Source organism: Poecilia reticulata, linkage group LG1 (genome assembly GCF_000633615.1).
Source record: "Poecilia reticulata strain Guanapo linkage group LG1, Guppy_female_1.0+MT, whole genome shotgun sequence".
Lineage (NCBI taxonomy): Eukaryota > Metazoa > Chordata > Actinopteri > Cyprinodontiformes > Poeciliidae > Poecilia > Poecilia reticulata.
The window spans coordinates 25,834,558-25,859,755 of record NC_024331.1 but is presented as its reverse complement, the minus strand read 5'-3'; the positions used below and the strand labels follow the sequence as shown (position 1 = coordinate 25,859,755).

At 37.4% G+C, this 25,198-nt stretch overlaps 2 protein-coding genes across 2 annotated transcripts in view; one reads left to right on the top strand and one right to left on the bottom strand.

Moving 5' to 3' along the window:
* Positions 1-20,702, top strand: part of LOC103469685 (sphingosine kinase 1) — a 39,078-nt gene extending 18,376 nt beyond the window's left edge. Inside the window, exons 3-5 of the mRNA XM_008417541.2 lie at positions 10,778-10,872; positions 12,589-12,704; positions 17,001-20,702. Of these exons, the coding sequence (XP_008415763.1) occupies positions 10,778-10,872; positions 12,589-12,704; positions 17,001-17,859 (1,070 nt within the window). The 3' untranslated portion in view covers positions 17,860-20,702. The remainder of the gene's footprint in view (positions 1-10,777; positions 10,873-12,588; positions 12,705-17,000) is intronic.
* Positions 20,703-23,784: 3,082 nt separating this feature from the next.
* The window catches only part of ube2o (ubiquitin conjugating enzyme E2 O), a 47,016-nt gene continuing 45,602 nt past the window's right edge, over positions 23,785-25,198 (bottom strand). The window contains exon 23 of the mRNA XM_008417519.2: positions 23,785-24,696. Within this exon, the coding sequence (XP_008415741.1) occupies positions 24,669-24,696 (28 nt within the window). The 3' untranslated portion in view covers positions 23,785-24,668. The remainder of the gene's footprint in view (positions 24,697-25,198) is intronic.

The following is a 25,198-nucleotide window of genomic DNA, read 5'->3' as shown; positions in this document are numbered from 1 at the left end:
TATTGATTTTAATTTGTTATTTAGGTAATTCAACCATCAGATTGGTGCAAACTGCTGTTAAACCAATTCAGCTTTCAAATGTTTTAGGAGCCACTGATCATTTATGTAATTTTTTAGAAAAAATATTTCTTTAGAAATACGGAGTGTGGATTCTGACAGGAGCGCTGGGGATGTCTGTGCTGCTGCAACATGTTTAGCATTGAAATGCTAATTTTAGGGTTTAATAGCTTCACAAGTAGACTAACTCCTTTTTGCACAAAATTATCTTCCAACATCCCATCAAATAATTTTTTTGAAGCAACAAATAACCCCAAGTGGACCAAGAGAACCAGCTTTGTGTGTTGTTTGTGCGCCAGATGTACGGGCGTACCAGAAACACAACACAAAGGTTCCAGCTTGGGACTTTTGGATTAAAAATTAAAAAAAATGATTAACTGCGTTAAAAATTTTAACCCATTAAGATCTACATAATTAATTAACTCGTTAAAGTCCCAGCTGTAGTTTTTGTGTGATCTTTCAAAGCACAATGAAAGATGACATAGTGACTGAAATTAAAAATTCAGACAAGACCCCACATCTGATAACTCATCTGCAGGTTGGCTGTAATTGTTTTTCCTCTGGTTTCTGTGTTTTTTGTAGAGGAGAAAATTATGACCAGGGGATTCAAAAGAATCACTGGAGGTAGTTTTAAGTTTATATGAAGAAAAAAAAAATAATTGAAGTTCTTTTTGAGCTGTTAATCATAAAGAAGGCATAAATGCTTCCTTAAGTAAACATCTGAGTCAATATGACCTGCAGTAGGGACAATTTGATCCTGCAATAATTGTCAATCTACTAAAATAAATCCTTTTTGCTTAATCTCTCCCAAATGACACTGACTAATGGCTCACTGCAACAGAATTATCTCTCCTCTCTGAAAACCAGAACAAATCTCTCTTCAACTGAATTACATGAAAATGCTTTCTCAGCGAACAAATCCCTTTACTCTTGATTTTTGAAATGTCCATTTATTTCTGCAGCATCACTTTTTCAGATATAAACAATATTTGCAGAACAGATGTTTAATACGCAACTAATCTGAAGATGAATTGAGCAAATTTGGATTTAGATTAAACTGTTAGTAAAGATTAAAAAAAGGCAAAACTGAGAACTATTAATACTAGAAGGATTTTTAAGGCCCAACCCAGTTTCACTCCTTGAATTAATAATGCTATTCCCTTATTGAACATAGAGTATTGTGAGATTTTATTAAAACCTTGTGTAAAAAAAAAACAAAGTTTAAAATATTTAATATTTATTTAAAAAATAAGTACTTCCACTGACAGATAATTTAACATATAACAAAAATATTTGTCCCATATTGTAAGTGAATAGTACTTTTTTGTCAATATTAAGGAAATATTTACTAAAAGCAAGCTCCTCTTTCTTACTGAAAAGTTACTTGTAATATACTTTTGTGTTATTTGCACAAGATACTGAACTATAAAACCTATCATTACATCTTAATAGCAGAAATAAGTTGAAATGACTTAAATTTAGAAAAATATTGTCATCACTCATTTCTATCAGTTAATTAAACTCAGAAATAAATTTTAAGTGCATCACAAGTTTGCTGCGTTTTCAGTAATTGTAAATAATTGATAAATAACAACTAGAATGTAATAATTTAATTTGAAGTAATAAAACTGAGAAACTTAACCTGAATTGGATCTTCTTTAAGTCAATTTTACCACCTAATGTTTGTCTCGGTGCAGATAAGTACAATCAAACCATTTTTAAAAAGTTAGAAGTACTGAATACATGAGTGTAGGATATTTATTATAGTTCAGTTTACTGAATGAAATGTTATTGTTAACTTAAAATAGAAAATATTTGAGTAAATGTGCTTAAACTGAATTGTTTAGGTTACTAAACCTAAACTGTTTAAGGCTAAATGTTTGAGTAGACACAACTAAATGCGGCTCAAATGTTTTACAGTAAAATACTTGGTAATATTTTGTGTTTTTGCAGTGGAGCCATCTCTTGGTTTTCCATCCAGCCTAAACCCAAACTGAAGCTGTGATCCTGCCTCTCCCAGTATTTTTAGTGAACTGGACCTGGGATGGCTGACTGAGCTGAAACACACATTTCCCCATAAAATGTGCATTATAATTGCGTTCTGCAGCTTTTGTAGCTGTTCATGTGTTTCACAGGCTCTGCACACGGCTGAGAGTCTCTTGGATTATAACAAAAGAGCATCGGCTCATTATTGGGTCCTTGGTTCGGTGGCAGCTGTGGGTGCTGCCCAGAGTGCTGCTGAATTTGTGTATATTGGAGTATCTGAATGCATAAAGATCATTTCTTGATGCGACTCAGACTTCCTAGGTCATCTGTCGGACAGAATTAAGTAAAGCATCTAGTCCTCTCTGGACCAGAGTCGCGTTTGATACGGATTTGAAATATTTATCAGAGGAGACGCGTGTGCCCTGAAACCCCATCGTTGTGCTGCTGTGGTTTTAATGCTGTTGTTTATGAGCATCTACTGGCTGTTAGGACGAATCATCGTTGGTTGTTTAAGGTTCATATCTTCTATGTTGGAGGTCTCTGCCTCGACCCATGTGGCGTTGCTAAAACAATTATTGTATAAGCAATAAAAAAAGCACACAGGGTTTGGCTCATGGAAATGACCTAGATATCACAAAACTATGCAAGGAAGCCATTAAAAAATGTATAAACTGCCTGTTAAAACAGAGCGTTGAAGTCTCACTGGAGCAGAGCAGCAGCGTTGCTGAAACTTTGACAGCTCTTGTAGACAACTTTACAACAAAGGTGTCAACCGAAAATGGGAGAAAAACTTTATCTGAACTTTAGAAAACCTGGAAGAAAGTCCAGGAAATAAAATGTTGGCTCAGCAGTTGTTGAAGTAGCTTAATGCTAATTTTACACAACATTAATTTCCTTATTGCAGGTTTTCATGACTGAGAACTTGGAGATTCACTGACTGGCGATTTAGTGGCCAACTTCCAATTATTTTATTTATTTATTTTATTACATTTATTTGAGAGGAATAGACACACAATTACATAGAAAAACTGAATAAAACAGCAGTCCTGTACCTGTACTGTGGTGCTTGTAGCATGAGCTTTAACAGACAGTATATCTAAGATACTTAAAAAAATGGAATAAAAGTAAAATAATTAAAGTGACATTAACAACATAAACAGAGGGATTAAAACAACAATGGCCAGAGTTTTGTTTGTTGTTTAAACATATTGAATTTAATTTCATACTGATTTTTGACCATTAACCAAAACACTTGTCTTCATCTTTATTTAAGATATTAAATGTTCATAAAATAATAGCAAAATACAGATTTTTATCTCAAAAACAGCTCAAAGTTTCAGAGCAGACTCTCTCTCTGCATAACAGAAAATAAACTAAAACAGTAAAACTTTACAGGGCTGAGCTATCTACAGAGACAATTGCATAAGAAATTAAAGCTTATTTCCTTAATGAGACAGAAATATATTGTTTTTTTTTCCATCAAGATCCTTTCAGAATAAATAACAGCTGTGGTTTACTTAATATTCATCAGCTCAGATTTACCGCAAGCTTTGTTGGATGTTAAATTATTAATTCATTTGCTGTGTCTATAAAGGAGCTGTTCTGTGGTGAACGGTTATTAATTAATTAGGACATCATATGAGAGGCGGCTGCATGTAGGAGAGAGAAGTCGGAGAAAATTCAGCTCTGTCGTTAAAAGAATTTCACTAACATACCAAAACTTTTCACATTTTATCAAGTCTCTACCATGTTTTAGTAGATATTAGCATCAACCCTACCGTATCATTGTTCTATAGATCTGCAGGTGAAGGAGGTCCAGAGGTGATGCGGGACGGGTCGGTTGTATTAAAACAGCGTGAAGAACAGCACTGACAGGTTTCAAACGAGAAAAATGATTTTTTTAACTTACAGTGGCACAGAAAGCAAACAGTCATGTGGAAGAAGGAAACTAGGCCTGGAGATAAATCAATTTTATTGATTAAAGGTGACCTATTATGCTTCCTTGAACAGGTTAGGATAGGTCTATCGGCTATATAATACACAAAAATCATTCTTAAATAATGAGATTTTAGCCTGATCAGTTCTGTCTATTTTAATCTCCTTTCTGAATGAGCTGTCACTTTAAATCCAAATGAGCTGTTGCTGGCCACGCCCCCAATTCAAAGTTTACACTCAAACGTGAAAACGGCTGCAAACAAATGCGCCATTATACAACTGTACAACTTTGAAAAAGCAGAGGTGGAGCCTCCTGCACAACCAACAACAAGTGGTTTCTGGGTGGAAAGTGAACAACAAAACACTTTTCTTTTCCAGCAGCCATTGTACAACAAATGCAACAGTAAAACCAGCTAATCAAAGGAGCTTGAGCTCAGCTTGAGTTGGTAGGTGACAGGCTGGGATTGCTAGGTAACGGCGCAGTCCCTGGTGATTGTGACTTAACACCAGAAAAATGAACTTATTGCCAAAAAAACAGCTTGACGTTCTTTTTTCTCTGTTTTTCAGAGCAGCTGAATACCAAACAGAAGTGTAAAAATAAATAAAATCCCGTTTTTAAAAATATTTTCTGTCAGTTGTTATTTCTTTCTAAGGGAAGAAAGCAAACTGGTTTGAAAAAGATAGTTTTTAACCCATATTTAACCCAGCTCTAATAGGATTGTTAACCAGCAGAAACAATTCAAACATTCTATGCAAGCAGTTCATCAATCACTCCCAAAATAAAAGAAATTCCTGCTTACATTTAATGTTTTTATTACTAATTTAAGGCCTTTTCTTTCTAAGATATTTCTGCCACATGTAGACTGAAAATAGTTATGCTAATTTCTTCCCTAAAATTAATTGATGCTGTTTTAATGATGCAACTTGTTGTTTTAGTAAAGCCAAAAATATCTCAAGTAGAGTGTAATTATGCTTCAGTTCAGATATTTCAGATCAACCTGAATGTTTGACGTTGAAACTGCTCTGAGGAGTGAAAGTATTTCCCTAAAGGTCCATATTGTTGTGTCTGTCCTCTCTTACCGCAGCAACACGGTGCTTTCTTCATTAACACCAACAGGTCTGACTTTGATGCAAAGCGGCAGCATTTCACCTACTAGCAAATATCAAATCCACTCTGTTGTCTGGGAGAAAATCGCAACTGACTGTTGCTTTTCACTTTTAAGTCCTCTGCAGCTTTAAGTAAAAAAGCTAAACATATGTATTTAAAGCCATGCAGCCTGCGCAGAGAACAGTGTTTGTGAGGGAGGATGTAATTTAGCCCTAATTACAGCTTACAGTCATAATCACAACCTCCGCGTTCAGCCATATCTCGATGTCCCTCAGTTTGGATTTTCCCAGTGGCTCACCACAGAGTGCCCACGTTTAAAGTCATGTTAGGAGATTTTGTTTAGGCTGAGGATTATTATCAGAGCAGGAAGTGTCTGTCAGCTCCGCGCGGCGCTCGGCTCAACCTTTTGGAGTCTCGGTGGATCTGCAGCGGGGCGTCAGTCTGTTCCTGCAACACAGACACAAGAGTCGGGTCAGTGAAGTTGAAGCAGAACTGCTTTGTTGGTTACAAAACACTTTTTGTTCTTGATTTCAATTCAATTTCTCTTTATAAACTAAATTTAACATTGTGTTTTTCGTGTTTTGAGCGATCATTTACAGAGCTGCAACTAACGATTATTTTAGTAATAAATTAATCTATCAATGATTCTGACGATTAATCAATTAATCGGATTAAAATATTCTGCAGATTTTTCATTTAATCACTTAAGCCTTTTTTATCAAATATTAGAAATGTATTAAAAATGCAAACAAACAAACAATTAAGTTAATTTTTGAAATAAGAAAATAAACATTTTATTGTCTAACATCATTTCTTGACCAGATGCATCTGCAGCTAAAAACAGTGACATCAACCTTTTATATTTTTTGATTAACCGCTTAATGATTGGCTAGAAAGAGGTGCTTGATAGGAGATCTTTTTCTTTTTAAGGAATTTCAACAATGTGAAGCTCAAACTGTGGGACTTTGGGAGTTCTGAGTTAAACATTTTACAAAGATGGGGTTTTTTTTATCTTAAATGCAAAATTTAAATATATTTTTTTGTACAGCTTTGGCTTAATATCTATTTTGAGTATGTTATTCTTTCTGAAAATTGCTTTCCTGCTCAGTCTCTCATAGGTTGAACAGAAAACCTGTGAGAGGTTTTCTGCTAAGCAGGATTGGTGGCACCACCTAACTCACTAGCTCCTTGGTTGCCTGGCAACTCAATCACTCTGTGGTTACCTAGCAACGGGCTGTTGAGTAACTGGTGCAGTAGCAGTTTCAAGTTGTGCCTCATAACTGCTTAAAAGTAAAAAAACAACAACGTGGAGTGAAAAACTGTGGATAAAATAACACAAGTTTGGCAATATTTCAAATATTTAAAACAAACAAACAGCCTAATAAATAATTATTGTTATGTGCTTGATATGCTTTTCATCCATTTTGCCCAGACCTGGCGCCGGCTAGTAGCTTTTAGGTGATCAGAAAAATTAAAATATAACACACTGCAGAGGTTTATAGCTGTACGTTTGCTCTCTGTGTGATTTACTGGCAGGCCTCTGTGTGGTAATAGCTTTGGGGTAGGAATAGTTTCAGACTCGTGGTTCTTGCTTTCATGGACCGTGTTGTTTAACCCGACGGTTAAGCAGCATGGCGGGAGAGGCTCTGGGCAGCAGACACAGAGATGAGCTGGAGTGGGTTTGTGGGTTTTTGTTTCTCCCCATTTCCAGCGAGTCACATTAGTCTCTATGGAGAAGCGGCAGAAAAACGCTGCTTGCTGCAGTCACAAGATGACTTTCTTACAACCTCTCAAAAAGTATAGAAACCTGTAGTTTTTTAAAATTTCACACAAAATGCACAGTTAATGAACAACTAGCTGGAGTTTTTCAATCCAGTCTGACAGCTACAGGAGATATTTTACAAAATTGCTAATTAAGAGCAAACTGTTTGCTAATTTTAGCAATAAACAAAGATGTGATAAAAAAAAAAGACAAAATAAGAAAAACGTCCACTAAGACTTCAGAAACATGTTGAGTCATCTGTTACCGTTTGTCCTGAATTAACTTTTTTATTCAGGAGAATGACACAAAGTTCAGTTGTAGACTTTTTGTAAAGACTTCCCATTTTCTGAGTGAAACACAACCAGCAGGCAAAATGTGATGCAAATCTGACTTTTTCACCACAGTCTGAACGGTTCTGATCTTTTCACCCACAAAAATATCCATTTGTCAGACAGAACGGTCATGTCCCATTTCATCTGACTTTTAAGTCATCAACATAAGACATTGGTCATAATTCTGCACTAGAAGAAGCCAGATGTGGTAAATTCAGACATAAACAATGGGTTTCCTTTTTTATAAGTTGCCTTTGTCTTTTTCTGATCTTGTGACAAAACTGTCTTTTAAATCGATCCATATTCGGCGGCGGCCATTATTACTTCTGTAAGCAGTGCTGCTGGGTGACGTCTTCTTCTGCACGTGAGTCGCTTTGAGGTCGTAAACCGTTCAGCCTGATTGTGGTCACATTTAATTAGTTGTATGAACGACCACACAAAAAAATCAGATTTCTGCAAAATATCTGAACTGAACATCAAGACCTGCTGTGTGAACGTAGCCAGAGATGCAGAAAAACCTGCCATTTCAGGCAGTTTATAAATATACAAATGACTATTAAAAATATAGTATAGTGGACAATTATTTTGTCCACTTTGCTAAGATAATTATCTGCTTCCAGTGGAACAGGCAGGTCAGAAGTTTCATTCTGTTTCAGGAAGGATTTGTGTATCAGAAAAACATGAGAACGCTGCATAATATTAATAAACCAGGATGTCATCAAGATCCCCCGACTGTGTGGGTTGGAGTGTCAGGCAAAGCAACAATGTTAGGTACTGTGTGTCTCTATTTGTGTGTACACAGTTGCACATTTATGTTTGCCTTCACTTCCAGCCCTCTGGCTGCAGCTGAGTAAGCCTTGTTCAGCTGGTTTCACTGTACAGAAAAAACATTATATATACATCTGTCTGTCTAATAGAAGTGGGACTTATCAGTTATTAGTTAATTCAATTTTATAGTAATCTAAAACTATATTGACAAAATAAGCAACATTTTCGAGTCAAAAAAATCCCTTTTCTGCTAATTATTGAATAAATAGACATATGAGCTCAACTACAGAGATATTTATTGTTTTTAAATTGTTACTTAGGTTATTCAACCATCAGATTGTTGCCATTATACCCATTCATCTTTCAAGTGTTTCAGGAAACCCTGGTCAAAGATACAGTACACCAGTTTCACATACTTGAATAATTTCAATTACAATGAGTTACAACAACATTTAATTTCCCTTTGTGATCCATAAAGTATTTCTGAGCTTGAATTTTGAATCTGAAAACCATCTGAAAGGTTTGGAGGTCATATTTAACATATCTAACATATTTCCCTGAAATATATGTGTAATTGTGCATGCAAAAAACTGATAAAAAAAGGTTGTTGTTCTTTGTTAAATGTACATTTACTCTTTGAAATATTGTAACACTTGGTGTTTTAGCTGCTTTCTGCACAGATTTTCCAGGATGCTTGGGCTTCCCGGCACAGTGTGCAGAGCAGGTCACATGACGCAGAGAGACAGGAAGATGACGTAGCCTCTCTTTCATCATCAGCAACTTTGTAGAGAAGAGCAAATTTGTTTAGTAACATGATACAAAGAATCTGAAAATACAAGTTTTACAAGCTGTGTGCAAAGAAATCTCATTGATTTTTAGGAAGTTATACAGAAAAGGGCTGAACTTTTTGCTGTGGGTGTGGCTGACAGTGTAACCTGCTGGTGTCAATTTTTTTTTTGACAATTTCCAACACCCATTGGAGAAGCTCAGCATGCTCTGCATTGTTTCTCCCTGATTCACTGGAAGAACCCTTTTATGTCTTATTTAATGTTAGCAGAGAGTCTTAAATAATGCAGAGACAAGGATAACTGAAATAAAGAGTTACAATGTGTAGCTTCTAAAATCCCATCGCACTTTGCATCGGCTCTACTGGCTTTTTGCTAATTGATCTGTTTTCAGAGTTCAGTTTGTCCTCAGAGAATCAATGCCATTTCTTTTGAAGATTTTAGGGAGGAAAGGTTAATAAGAGAAGGGAGGAAACTGTTTCTCTGTCTTCTGGGATGAGATTCAGGGCAGAAGATCAAAGATTACTCAGCAAAAACACAAAATCTGAAGTATTTTTAGTCTAGTTTCTAGTGCAAATATCTTAGTACACTTGAAACAAGACAAAAGTAAAAGTACTAGTTCCAGTGGCAGACGACTTCACTTATTTTTCCTGTCATAAGTAAAATCATCTACCAGTGAAACTAGCACTTTGTCATTAATATTAAGAAATAATTGACTTAAAATAAGCTTTTATATCTTCCTGAGAGTTGCACTAGACATAGGCCAGATCTTAAAACAGTAAGATTTTCTGTTTTTGCAGTGTACATGTGAAAATAACAAATCCTTCGTAGGTAATGACAGCTCTGGTTCGTGTTGGCTGAGGAGAACTGCCAAGACTTTGCATTTGTTTTGAGATGCAAATCCTGACGTTTTCTTACACTGAAACTTCCTGCTGCTTCAGCTGCTACCTGCCCAGGTTTTTTCTACTTATCAAGTCATAAAATCATTTTAAGTTATTGTTCCACAGAAAATTCCTATCATGACATTCCTGTGGTTTAAAACCATCTAATTAAAGTTTTATCCTGCTTGTAGGTGTACTAGGTGTTCATTCTGATTTTTAGGAATCATTCTTCCAGATAATTGTCTGGAAATATTTGCAGACAATTATCTTTCACACCTATTAGGGTTTGAAACTACAGTCAACGAGTTGTTAGCAACAGGCTTGCTAAGCAGCAGACGTCATACTGGCTACCTGATCTGATAGCCTGACTAATTAAACCAGGTAATATGATATGATAAAGGATAGACACTAATTTGAAGTCTTACCCGCTGGTCTAGAGTTTGAACAAATCTATTTTTTTTATCCTCTTTTTTTTTTTTTTTTTTTTTAGGTTTTTCTTACATGAACCCATTGTGGTCTTGCCTTGCTTTTCAAAAATACAGTTTTTTAACAGATCTGAAGCTGTTGCACTAATACCTTCATAGAGTTGCTAAATATAAATGTATTTATGTTTAATGGAATTCCAGTCATTTCCGAACTAAGTGGGAATCAGGTTTCATTTTATATTAATTTCTTTAGAGCTTAAAATCACTGAAAAAGTTATTATTTTAAAGGCAGCCTCTGTTCTTCTCTCTCAAATTATTCAACCTCAGATCCATGGGACAAAGTGCATCTAGTTAGTTAGTTAGATTAAATTTAATCTGCATTTTGGTCGACGTCTCATTAAGGATGCAGATCGACTTTCCTTCCTTCTGCAGTTCCTTAATCTAGGAACTGAAAGGAGAGGAGATTAAAAGCGTAGCGCCCCACGCGTCTACTCTTACGTTGGATCTCAAACCTTTTGTGTCTCACGTTGCAATAGACCCATTACCACACACACACTCACACACACACGCACACACAGGAGGTTTAATGTGGCTGAAACATGAGGAGGTTGACCTGTGAGAAAACGACCCCTGACCTGTTATGTGATGAAGTTTTGGGAGTGGGCAGCGATGCCAGAGGAAGAACACGACTGCTCTGAATCACATCTCTTCTTCTTCTTCTGCTCGTGTTTTTCACAGAGAGGCAGAATCACGCCCGGGAGCTGGTGAAAGACGTTGACCTGTCACAGTGGGACGCTTTAGTCATCATGTCAGGAGACGGACTGCTGCACGAGGTACAGACAGACGAATCCATCCCTGCAGCTGGATGGAGAATGAGAAAGAGCCCGGCGACGAATGAGTTCAGAAAAATACTTAAGGTTAATGTTAGGGCCACTGTAGATAGAAAAGAAAAAGGAGGAAGAAGCTTCCGCTAAAAAACTTGGAAATTTTGAGAATTATCTCAGAAATTTTCTGTAAAAAAACAAGAAAATTTCTGAGCTCCAAAAGTCAAAAATTTGCAAGAAAAAACTTTTGAGTTTTTTTTTTTCTAGAAATCTTGGAATCTCAGAAAATTTCCAAAAGTCAAATTTTTTTTATTTTTAGAAACTTTCTGAGATTAATCTAAAAATGTGTTTTTTTTTCTAACAAATTGTTGAGTTGAATACTCTGAAAATGTAAAAAAGGAAACAATTTTTGACTTTTGAAAGTTCTTTTAAACATGATATTTTATAACATAAAAACAAGTGGCAGTAATGCATTTGACATAAGATTCACATTAAACTACTTGGTCCCCAAAGTAAACAATTATAAATAATAAAGAAACAACAAAAACCAACTCAACAGTATGTATCAGAAAACAAAAACAGAAATAAAGAGGAAAGAAAAGAAAACACAGAGACTTTTGAAGGTTTTTGGACAAAATTTACTCGTTTTTTTTCTACAATGGCTCTAATGACATCATAGATCAAAAAAATAGAGAAGGATATAAATATTTTTATTCATAATGGAGAATGGTGGATTCTTAAGGGGGAAATTAAAGAAAGAAATAAGTGTCAGCTATAAGAGCAGAATTTGGTTCACTGTTTGGATCATATTTGCTGCATTTAGTCAAGTTTAATAAATTGAACCCGTTTAATTAAAGTCTGCTTTTGTGTAAAAGTCGCTAAACAGATGTCTTCCTATTTACTATGACGTCAAATGGTCATTAACAGATGACGACTTTCTGCTTCGTCAAGCATTTTCCAATATAAAAAGATTTTAATTTGTTTATAATAATTTAGCATTAATTAAAAATGAGAACTCTCCATCTGTTTCAACCATCTGCTGTCATTTTTTTTATTGGTGTTGAAGGCCACACAAAAAAATCAGTGAAGGGGCCACATATGGCCCTCGGACCACACTTTGGACCCCCAGGTGTTATTAAACAAACTTAGCAACCACTGGGATCTAAATGCAACAGAAAACAGATTTTAAAATTATATTTACTGGAGTAAAGGTTTTAGAAAAAAGGTACTTTTATGAGTAGTTTTACTACAACATGACTTTTATTTAAATAAAATTATTATGTAGGATTGTTACTGCAACTTGAGTACAATTTAAAATGCTAAGTCATGAAGTTTGCATCACTTACATCCAATGGTGTAATTTTATTCCTTCTAAGTAGGAATACTTAGAAGGCATGCTTTAGATGTTTCTCTGCTCCACCTCACATAGTTTCAGATAAAGTCTTGACAGATTTCCACACATCATGATGGTGCAATGTTGACGTAATTCATTTCCTGGAATCAAGTGTTTGAGCAGAGAAATATCTCAGATATGCAGGAATATAAACGTGAAGCTGCACTCCAGCAGACAAACATAAATCCTAATGTTATATTGTTTGCTTGCTTTCATTCCTCTTAGTTTATGATGAAAATTGTTATGGTTTTAACATTACGTATTTTGTGAGCAGCACAGAGGTCTGTGCTGCAGACAATCCACTAATCCAAGCTGCGTTTTCCGTGATTCAGGTGATAAATGGTCTGCTGGAAAGGCCAGACTGGGAGGAGGCCGTCCGCACTCCGCTGGGTATCCTTCCTGGAGGTTCAGGCAACGCCTTGGCTGCATCTGTGCATTACTACTCTGGGTGAGCTGAAAAATACTGGACTGGGATGCATTTCTAGCCACATCTTCCACTTTGATCTGAACTAATATATTGAAAACATTCTTTATTTATTCAGTTCAGAGCCTTAATATGATTGATTTTTAAATGTTTTCACTGTTTTGTTGTATCACTTTATCATACTTATTTAAAATATGTACATATATATATAATTTCTATTATTAGCTAGTAGCACATGCAGCATTCTCTTTATAATATGACAATCTGCACCACTTTTGCATCTAAAATCAAATCTTTGTATATTTCCGCCACCATCTTCACTGATTGCATGTTCAGTTGTTCTTTTTGCACAGGTAGAACTCCTTATTTGGAAACATTTGAGATCAGTCCGCCACTGCAGAGTCCAATAGAAACCAGTCAAACCAGACAGGTAGCATAGCAGCGTGGGTCACACACTTTTATCCGGTATGCAGTTAGAGCATACTACAGCAGACTGAAACCACTCTGTGCTGAGTAAATTAAGAACCATTTAGCTAAACATATCATCCCAAACTGCATCAGGATGATTCATTTGTAGCTGCTTTAGATGGTGTTTGGTTATTTTTAATGTGGTGTCAAAGCAGCTACACCTGCAGTCTTTTGTTGCTTCGCCGCGGTTGGAGGTGTATTTGACCAGCTGAGGCTCCTGGCGCTCAGTCAAACTAAAACACTTTTCTCTAATGGCTTTTAATTATTGATGCTTTGATCCTCCGTCAGAGTTTATTCACCCAGAACAAAGAGAAAAGTTCAAGGACAAATACAAAGTTTTCAAAAAGATGAAAAATATGATTTAATCTCTGCATCCCTCTCTCTGTAGAGGCAGCGCAGTCGACAGCAGGTTGTTGTTTTAGCACCAAGAATGAGAGAGGAGCTGCAGGAAAAGCTGTAAAACAGAGGATCTTTGGGGCAGGAAGTGGAGGCTGCTGGAATTGCTCCACCTTGTGGTGGCTTAGGGTTACAGCAACTCAGTTTTAACAATTTTACACAATATGCAAAGAACTTTGCATTTTTATAATACTGTCAGTTGTAGCACCAATATAATAAAAGAGAAAATAATCATAAAACAGATTTAGCCGAATGGGTAGTTGTTACCAATCAGGTACCACCACAGCACAGCTTGCTAAGACGGGAAGTTAGAAGAGTAAACGTCTCATAAAGTTCTGGCAACTGCTACAGCTGGTTAATTATTATAATGTGTTTATTGGCTGATTTTAGCATTAGTTAACATGGTGCTGTCTCCATGGTTACTATAATTAGCTAAAACTAATGAAATAACAAACAAATGAAGTAAATAAAAACTGTAATTAAATAGTAAAGACTAGCTAACTGGAGATATATTGTGCATTTGTAAAACTAAGACATATTAAAATTATGGATATAACATCCTTTGTTTTCATGTCCATAAAGCATTGCTAATGCTAACTGCTAATGCTAACAGCAGGTAGCACCAATTAAATACCAAATCCTACATTTGTCCAACTTGCAAACAGAATAAAATAGAAATGTCCTTTATTGTCCTAACGTGGGAAAATTAAAGGTAAATTAAAGATAAATATAATCATGTATATTGAAATTAAGTTTAAAAAATATGTAGAGTCTACAGGAACTACAGGCACATTTCCAACAGGACAAATAAAACAAATAAAAAATAAAACTGCTGCAGTTTTTAGAAACAGCAGCAGATATGTATTTAATATTTAGATAATATTAATGTAATCATATATTTAATATTTAAATAATATTACATGTCTTCACCTTCCTAAAATAATGACCCAAGTCTTTTTTGCCAAGGTGATTTTGGGGGGAAAAAACCCTGACTTTTGGGAAAAATTTGCATGACATTATTTTAGTAAGGTGATTCCATTTGATACATTTTATATTCTCTTTTATTTCTTTACTGTAGATTAGATTGATTATGTAAAGCTCATTTCAGCTTTTTGAGGTAAAATACTTCTTCCTCTGGAGTCTTTCTGGGCTGAGTTTTGGTTACAGACTGCAACACAAGTTATTCTTTTCAACCCGTTTGAAAGTTTTATTTAATTTCCTTCATAGAATCTGGTGCTCAGATGAACTTTATTTCATTCTCTGCAGCTTCTATGAAAAGGTTTGATATGTTTCTGCTGTCAGGAAACAAACTAACAACAGTAAACAGAGATATAAGTAAAAACAGAATCTCCTCTTTCTGCCGCGGTCATTCATCACCTGAATGTTTGTGCCAGTCAGCGTCTCATCAAACAAAGCGCCTCTGTCCAGAACCGAAGGGTCCAGACTGGGCATTGTTCGCTCTCCTCTGACTCTCCAGAAAACCTGTGTGCGCTGCGGCCTGAGCCAGATTTCATTTGGTATTATTCCCCGCTGAATGCTGCGGCTTTGAGAATTAACTGAGCGACAGCTACAACCTGTCTGCTGTTACGCAATGAGCCGTTCTCGGCCTTTCATGCGTTTCTGTGAGCAAACAGAACAAGCAGGGCGGGTGGAGTCGTCCGCTGACGCTTAGAGCGCATGTGCCAAACTCAAGGCCCACGGGCCAAATCCGGCCCGCCACAGATTTGAATGTGGTCCTTCATTTTCTAGACTAAACACTAAATGTGCTTAAATATTATGTTATCAATCAAATCAATACAGCTTTTAATCAATACAGCTTTTATTAAACTGTTTGCTGGCAAATAATATCAATCAGTCCTTCCACTTTCTTGATAATTATTGGAAATCCAGCCAAAAATCAACAAATCCATGCACTTTTTTGCTCTTACAGTTGGGAGTTTACAGCAGATTTTTCTCAAAAATTGTCAGAAACATTTTTACTTGAACTAAACAGCCACTTCAGCTTTAATTGATGCCAGATTATAATCCATGATCTATACTGTCAGCAATAGAAAGTCTCAGTTACCGTCATAAATAAGCACAAATATTTCCAAAATAGCACCACAAACATAACAACCTGGAGGGACTGAAAGGATGTTCAATAATAGATTTAATTGTAAGAATTTATTGATATTTTAACAGTTTGCGATCAGGTTTTATCAATACATTCAAGGCACAACCAGCCTTTTAAGAACATTCACAATCTTTATTTGTCCCAAATCAAAAATGAGTTTGACACCCCAAGCTTAGAGTGTTTAGTCTGGACTCGATAAATCCTGTAAATAAATGTCCATCCATCCATCCATGTAAATAAATGTGTTGGTTTTTTTTTATTAGAGTGCATCACTGAAAATTCACTATGAAATATGTTCTGTTTTAGTTGCAGGTTAAGTTAGAAGCGCAGGCAGCAGCTTGTTAGCAGGAAGTCTGGACAGAGGCGAGTTTCACCGCGTTGCATCACCTCCGTCCTCTGGACCAAATGCTGCACCTTTAAAATTACACAAACACTAATCCTGAGTGATTTAGAAGATTATCAAAAGACGTGGTTCATTTTGACTCATTCCAGGCCGAATCAAAACTGATCTAATATGTTTCACGTTGCTGTGATGAAATGTTAGCAAGTAATTTTGTTACTAATTGATCCAAATTTAACCTGATTCCACAGGAAAATACTTGTTTTCTACAAAAAATTTAATATCTTAGCAGACGTAGTTTATTGTAAGATAAAAGTAAATACTTTCTTTAAAAAAATCCTAATTTACTCTTTATGTATTCAGAAAAATCTCCTAAAAAGGTAAAAACTGTTTATAGGATGTTTGAATAAAATTAATTTCAGTAACTTTCCTTTTTTGCACACATCAAAATCTAGTAGTCACTGTGTCCAGATGTCTATTTTCCATCAGATCCGTTAGAAATGAATAAAAGTCAATATTAAAAAGAGTTTGTAAATGAAGTTTAAACCATTAAAATCCCACTGGGAAGTTTAACCCTTTTCAAATCAAATGAATTTGGTGTTTTATATTTGTGCAGAATTTTGTTCCTATGTTTTTTAAAGAGATTTTTAAATTTTTCCAGAGGTCATAAAAGGTCAACCAGTTTGTCCAGATTTACAAAATCAAATAAAATCAGCTGTGCTAATCGGCCCCCACTCTGAAAAACAACGGCTCAAACTACAGGCAGACTACAAACCTAAAAAATCAACGTCATCGTTCATAACTTCTGTTCTCTGATTGGCTCCGTTGGAATTTTATCGCAGAAATCCAAGTGAATGGGAGAAATCTCAAACTGAGTGTGGAGTGAGATTTGAACAGGAAGCCAAAGGCCAGGCTAATGATTAATTATTGGCCAGCCTTCAGTGAAAACTACAGAATATTCAGTGATCAAATAAAGTGGAGTTTTTTTCTCTCTCTCCTTCAGCGTCTCTCAGGTCACAGGTGAGGAGCTGCTGGTCAGCTGTGGTTTCCTGCTCTGCAGAGGACTGGTGTCCCACATGGACCTGGTCTCCCTCCACCTTTCCTCCGGCCAGCGCCTCTTCTCCTTCCTCTCCCTGGCCTGGGGCTTTGTGGCCGACGTCGACGTGGAGAGCGAGAAGTATCGCCACGCCGGAGCCGCCCGGTTCACCGTCGGCACGCTGGTGAGGCTGGCGTCTCTCCGCATCTACAAGGGTAAGCTGGCTTACCTCCCCGCCAGCAGGGGGCGCCACACGGACAAGAGTCTGCAGAATGGAGCGGCGGCATGCTGCAGAAATCCCGCCTCCTGTTTGACTCAAACTTTGGAAGATGACTTCCCAAATAACACCTGCCACTCCAACAACTCCCTGAAGCTGCGGAGGTCAGAGGGCAGATCGCCTAGAAGTGCCGCCAAAGCCCTCCCCGGGCCTCCCGACGCCCTGCTGCCGCCTCTGGATCAGCCGCCGCCGTCCGACTGGGTGCTGGTGCCGGAGGAAGACTTTGTCCTCATGCTGGCCATGCATCAGTCCCACCTGGCCGAGGACCTCCTGGCGGCGCCCGACGCCCGCCTGGCCGACGGATTCATCCATCTCTTCTACGTCACAGCGGGGATTTCTCGCAGCGCGTTGCTCCGACTGTTTCTGGCCATGGAGAAGGGCGCACATCTGGACACAAACTGCCAGCATCTGGTGCACGCGAAGGTGCGGGCGCTCAGGCTGGAGCCGGGCGCCGGGAAAGGGATCATAACGGTGGACGGGGAGGTGGTGGAGTACGGTCCGATTCAGGTCGAGGTGCACGCAGGCCTGGGGAGGGTGATCAGCGGATGAGAGGAACAAAAACTCCAAGTCTTACCAGTTTGTTTTTTTTTATCTAGTTTTGAGTGCAAATATCTTAGGCTACGTTTACAAGAGACAACTGCCGGTATTTTCAGATGTTAATTGTGTCGCCAAAACGCCTTGAGTCAGCAGCTGTAGTTGTCATGTCAGGCCACTAGATGGCGCCGTGATGTTAGCATGTTGTCAGTGCGCATGTGCTGCTTAGCTTCCACCTCTTTATCAGAACTTATGTTAAGTTGAACAGATTCAGTAGAAAAACAGCACAAGGCTGTCCGCCATTGCTCTGGGTTTTATCTGCATGCACAGAATAATACAGCGGCACATCAGGGTCATTGTAGATCGAACAAATTCATACATTCTACTAATTTCAGAAATTTACTAGAAAAAACTTAGCAAAGTTGAAATTCAAACTTTGAGATTAATCTTAAAATTTTTGTTTTTTCTAGAAATGTTTCAACTATTTGAACTCAGAAAGTTCAAATAGTGATTAATTTCAAACTGAGATTTGTCCATGTTTCTTTCTAGAAAATTTCTGAGATTGATCTCAAAATTTCTACATGCTTTCTAGCTATTTTTATTTACTTTTAAACGTCAGAAATTATGTGATATATCTCAGAAATATTCTATAAAAAACATGGGCATTTCTGAGTTTCAAAAGTCAAAAATTGACTTCTCAAACTCAAAAATGTTCATGTTTCTTCCAAATAATTTCTGAGATATATCTCAAAATTTCTGAGTTTTTGTAGCAAATCCACAAAAATTTCTACGTTTTTTTCTAGATAATTTCTAGAAAAATTATCTTTTTTAGTGGAAATTGAATTCCTTTATTCTACCTACAATGCCTCCAATACACCATCATATAAAAACGCTACAGCTGCGTGTTCTGCGCATACACCTGCAGAAAACTTCACGGCTCAGCAGGATGTTAAAGTGAAATTTCACTGGTTTCTGGGGTATAAACGCGCGACTGGATTGAAACAAATACGCTTCGCTTTAACCGAGGAGCGACTCTGTGCTTGAAATAAGACAAAATGAACTTACAAGTAAATTATCAACAAGATCTAGGCGCTTGTTATAAGTGAATAATTCCTTAATATTGATTTAAATTAAATTTTGTTCAACTAGCGGATTATTTGACTTCTTTTCCTGAAGTGAAATAATCTAATTGTAGTCAACGATTTTACAGAAGAGCAATTAATTCAACATGTTTAAATGATACACAACGTTTTATGAACTGTGTGATGAAGAAAGCTCTACACATTGTCCGAAATATTTTTTTTTTAAAAAAACATCATCCTCCTACTTCTTACTGTCTTTTCTTCTTCGTGGTTTTCGCCAGTATAACGTCCGGCTGTTGATCACATGACTCGTGTGACGTGAATATTTAGAAAATACGGCAGAAAATGATGCTGGCATGAAACGCTTTTTTTCGAATCGAAAAAAGTGCGTTTTTGTTTTGATTTGTGTTTTAATTAGAGTGTTTCTATTAAGATTATTTTTGTTTGTATTTCAATTTTATGGTTAATAGAAACGCGGCTTTGTTACAGTCGTTAGCAATTAGGTCAAGTTTAAAATCTAAAGATGCTTTTTACCAGGCAAGCCGCTGTAATGTCAGACTGTTAGCAGGACTAAACAGTCCCTCATTAATCTACACTCATCCATCATCCTGCCTCACTGTTCTGAGCCAAGCTTTATGAATTATTAATGAGTCTATTTATTTAATATTAAACACTCGGCCGCTCAGTCTGGCGGCGCCACCGGAGCTAAAACCCAAAACAGACGCAGGCGAATCGTGTGCGCCGCTACTCTGCGGTGGCTCAGTTCAAGATTACGCAACAGCAGAGGATTAGTTTGGTGTTTATCGGTGCTCTGCAGGACAATGCCGGATGCGTGTGTGAGAATGTGCCTCGAACACTCAGTCAAACCCAGAAGATTCTGCTTTAACCGGGCAAATCGCTGCTCCAGGTCGCGGTTTAGTCTCCGCAGACAGGAAACAGCGGCTCCAGAGTATTGAACCAAACTCCGGCACCTGTCCTGATAGATTGTTGTTGTTTTTTAAAGTGTGTTTCGTTGCGCTGCTGCATCCTCCCTCCATCTTTCCAGCACCAATATGTTCGTCTCTGCTGGACGCCACACACTCTCCATCTTTACCAACGTGTCTTTAACATTAAACTGTGAAAGTTAGAGATGCATAAACATTATTATTTTTAACCATGTGGAAACACTGAGGAGCCTTAAAATAGGCACTGATTGTAGCAGGTTGGCCAGATGGCGACGATTTCTTTTTACAACTAAATCTGATTTTCATTACATTTTCCTTGTTTTCTTTTCTTAAAAAAAAAAAGTCAAAAAAGTGGCTTTTATTTCAGTCATTCCTTCTCTGTTTTATACTACTGAGTATTAGGACCAGGCTTTGATAATGTGTTTAATTACGAGAATAATGTCAGTTCACTGAATAAAGCCTTAATTTTACATGAAAATACCAGAAACAACTTCAATATGACGTGACCAGTCTGCAGTTTTCTTCAAAATAAGACTCAGTTCTTTACACGATCCTTTCAAAGTCCTGATCATTTGATTCTGATGTGTTAAAAAATGAAGTAGCTACTTCCTCATCTGTAAGTATATAAACAGCATTCCTCGTTTTATTTTTTGTAGGGGAGTTCTAAAAGAATTACGACTTTATTCTCCTAATATTATGACTTTTTCTCGTAACTGAAAAATAAAAACTTAAAAGTCCAACTAAATAGAAGCTGTAAAACAAGATGGCGGCTCTAGCTAAGCTGACGTCACTCCGAAATACGGAAACCCAAAGAGCTTGTTGATGAGGGGGGGAAAAAAATCCTGATTTTCCAAAAATTAAATCTTCAAAAACCAAAAATGTGATAAATGTGATTTATCGCCCAGCCCCCGATTGCAAGTTCGTACTTCCTGGTTTGTAAAAATTTAAGGTGCCTCTAAGAACAAAACTCATATATTGTCATGTTTTATGTTTATTCAGATCCACTGACTGCTTGACTGTTTAAGAACAAACTTTATCTGTAGAGAGCTTGTTGACATCTTTGGTGGGATATAAAGGTGATCAGGAAATGACGTCAGCGCCTGAAGGACTCAAATGACAATCTGTTTCTTACCTTAATTTAAACGTCATGATTCAGAAAGAGCTCCCACCTTTATTTAGCTGCGGCTTGTTTTGTTTGTACTGGTCCTTTAACTTGTTTGACGTGCCTTGAATCTGCTGCCGCCTGGTGGTTGAAATGCGCTGCTGCATCTTCTTTGTGCTGCCTGATGAAACCAGAAGAAAAAATAAGTTTCTTTCTTCTTTGATTAGAGAATAAAAATGAAACATGATTTTATTTTGAAGGCATTTTTGCAGAGAGGTTTTTAGAAACCTCAACAGGCTGTTAAATCATCGAGTCCAGCTGCTCTCTGAGAAAAGGTTTTCATGTCAGAGCCGCTTTATCTACGTTATTGTGCGTTTAGATGACAGAGCTTCAACTCTGGTGTCCTGCGACTTTTAGATACATTTGTCTGAGTAAAAAACAAAAAATGTGGGTTGTTGGATCTAAAAGCTGCAGGACGCCGAACCTCGAGGACTGGAGTCGGTTTAGATGTTTACGGTGAAGGGAAAGCAGCTGAATCCTTCTCTGCAACACTGACAACTGAATGATCCATATTTTTATTCAAAGAGATATATTTTTTATTTTAGACCAATGTCTGTATGTTTTCTATTAAATTAAAGAATAAAGAATCTGCACGGGTGTTTTTGATTATGACTTAAATAAAGACAAACCTGTGGTGCGCCTCGTTTGTTTTTGCTCTTTACTGAAACAGGTGACGCAGAAATCACCAAAAACAGCAACATGTTTCTGCATCCAGGTGAGATGGGCAATGTTATTTAAAGGGGATCCAATATGAAAAATTCATGTTGTGTATGTTTTTGTACTTCCATATGGGTTTACTTCTGAAAACAGCTCAAACTCCTAAAAAAAAAAAAAATCTGTTTTCAGCAATAAATTTGTTTTTTGTCGTCTGGAAAATTTGCCATTTCAAAGACCTTCCGAATGTAACGTTACCTAGCAACCCAAGAGGAGAAGCAGCACATTTGGTCAGCTGGTTTTACTGCTTTATGTGCAGTACAATGGCTGCTGGAAAAGAAGTGTTTCGTTGTTGACCTACCAAGCACAAACCACTTAATGCATTCTTATTGGTTGTGCAGGAGGCTCTACTTCTGCTTTTCAAAGATGTACGGTTGTGCAATTGCAGCCATTTTCACATGGAGTATAAACGTTGAGTTGGGGGCCGTGGCCAGTAGCAGCTTATTTGGGTTTAAAGAGACAATAGCAGACTTAAAATCTGAGAATGATGCACGGTAATAAATGTTTTGTATAGGCCATAGACCAAGGAAGTACAATTGGTCACTTTTAAAAAGAAAGGTGGCAAAACTGTAGGGCAGAAACAATCGTTAACTGGAGTGTTTTGACTTAAAAAAAAAAACAAAAAAACAATCAGAGCAACAATTAAGCCAAAACTGTACAGAATACATATATTTAAGATTTAAAAAACTGTAAATATGTTCTACATGAAACTCAAGTGGCGTAGATTTAGCTCAATTTGGCTCAAATTTTGTAAAAAAAAAAAAATCAAATAAAAAAAATCTCCTGGTCAGCACTTTTTTCTAAGCAGTTATAAAATAGTCACCAGTTGTGTCCAAACTTTTCATTCCTTCAGCCAAATTTAAACAACTTGTGTGCCATAATATTCATTAAAAATGCAAAAATGTGTTTTTTGATATATTTTTCAAGCTTCACCTGCTTGATAAGCTAAATTTTAATGAAATCCATAAATCCTTAACCATCAATTTGAACATTTTGGGGGCAACTGTTGATTTCTGGTTTAATCGGCCCAATTTTTATCGTTCTTGACTTGTAGTCGGTGGGCCGATGAAAATGATTTCAGGGGCCACAAAAGGCCCCCGGGCCACACTTTGGACACCTCTTCCCTACTCGGTATTGATGTTACACGAAAACGACGTGAAGTCGGTGTGAGGATGAGAAACATCGACGCAAACGAAGAAAAGCCGAAACGTTTTCATGGTACTGCTTGCAAAGTTTAATACATCACTATACAGTCGTCTTAAAGCAACAAATTAATCCATTAAAAAAAAAGAAAAAACAAAAAATGTTTAGTACAGTACACTCAGCATTATGTACATAAACGCCCCAAGCATCCAGGTGATTCAACCCAAGTTTGTGTTAAATATATACTGTAAGTACCTGTATGTATTTCAATAGAGTCATGATGTCTGTACAGAGAATCAGGCTACAAATTATACTTTTATTAGCTCTTTTTTTCTTTTTTTTTAAATATATCAACAACAGGCCACTGTGGAAATGCAGACATCGTACAGTCAAAGTTCTTTGTGGAGCCAAAAGAGGCTTAAAGCAACAAGTTACATGCTTTGGCTGGAAATCAAACTGCTTGTAGTAAAAAATAAGAAGAATGGATTAAATTGGGAACGATTTACACACACAGGAAACTTTACAGGCTCGACATCCTGCCGGACTTTAACTTCACATTTTCTGTTTGTTCATGAGGAGGAAAAAAAAACTCAAAGTGTGCATCTAGAGTGTTAGCTTTTCTTTGAAGTGATCGGCGTCGCCTCTTGGCGTTAAAGGCGAATAAAATTAAACGCAGAGAGAGAAAGAGAGAGAGAGAGGGAGAGAGAGAGAGAAAGAGAGRGAGAGAGAGAGAGRGAGAGAAAGAGAGGGAGAGAGAGAGAGAGAGGAATGATGGGAGAAAAACACGGAAGACGACGCAAAAAACACGCACTCATTCATCTTTTTATTCATTTTAAAATGCAGCAGCTCTTGGCTCGTAGTTCTTCTCCGAGGTCCGAAGTGGCACAGTGTGCTCTTTATCAAAAACGCCTCAGCATCAAAGTTCAAGTACAACACGAGAGAACCGGCGCTCTCGGATCAGAGCGAGTCGCAGACGACGGGGAGGAGGGAGTCATGATGTGTAAAATGTTAGATGAATCTAAAAAGATGTAAACAAAGACTGCCGATTCCCCCCAGGAAGCACCCAGAGGTCATTTCACAACACATTCTGCAGCAAAGCAATGAAAGGAAAACAAAGACAAAATGGGTTCACGTTGGATCACCTCTGAAGCCCCGCCCCCTTCGCTTGTGTTGTGACGTTTCACCTGCATGTGCAAAACAGCCAGAAGAACGACAGGAAACCACTTTACATTTCAGTGTTTTTTTCTTTTTCTTTGTTTTAGTGCGAGTCAGTGATCAACGTCTGAGATTCAAGTAAGGCAACATGTTGACGTGGGATCATCATGGAGTGGTGCTGCTGACGTATGAAGCAACGTTTTACTCTGAAAACTATGAGGAAAAACAAAAAACATAATCTGCTGAATCAAAGCACAAAGTTGCAGCTCATCAAACGTGTAAACGTTGCCGCTCCGCCTCGGAGAGGTCGGCCGGGTGGAAACCAGCAGGATCGGTGACGGAGCGAGTTTCTGGGGATTTTGGCAGAAAGCTTCCAGCCGGAGAACGCTCACAGTTTGTGTTCACCATGTTTTCCCCCAGCGGGTCGGACCGCGGCGGCCATCAGGTGCAGCTGTGATGTCAGGAGTGCTACAGAGAGCTGCAGTTCCCCCAGCGGCCTGCAGGGGTAACCCAGTGACGCCCCGCCCAGTCAGTCAGTGGAACCAGTTAGACAGGTGACAGAGGGGAACTGGTTTCTACCTGCTCTCACAGGAGGGTGTGTGTGTGTGTGCGTGCGTGTGTGTGTTAGCCATCACACTCATCTGAGGGGTAACTAAAGGAGAGAAAAACACAAAAAATCAGGGGATATTGGAAAAACACAAAACCTTACCAAGTATTTTTTATCTCGTTTCTCGTGAAAATAATTTATCACTAGAGATGTGCCAATCAGGTTTTTTACCGATCACCCATGAGGGCCGATCACTGATACCGATCACATAACTTATTTTTTTAATCATAATCACTAAGGTTACATTATGTGGAAAAAGGAACCATGAATTCACCTTAATTTAGACAAAAACTTGTTTTTAGTAACTTTTTCCAAGAAAAAAACAAAACAGGCATTGTGCAAATTGTACTGCTATCAATAATACCATCTTTAACAGACTGATAACATATGAAGGCTCTGAAGAGGCTAAATAATGCAAAGAGCCAAAATAAAACCTCTCAACATTRCCAAAGAAATTCAAGTATAAAACTTAACATTCAAAGGCAAATACAGGATCCATTACAATAAACAATCCAGAGTTACTGAATGAAAACTTCCTGTTAGCATG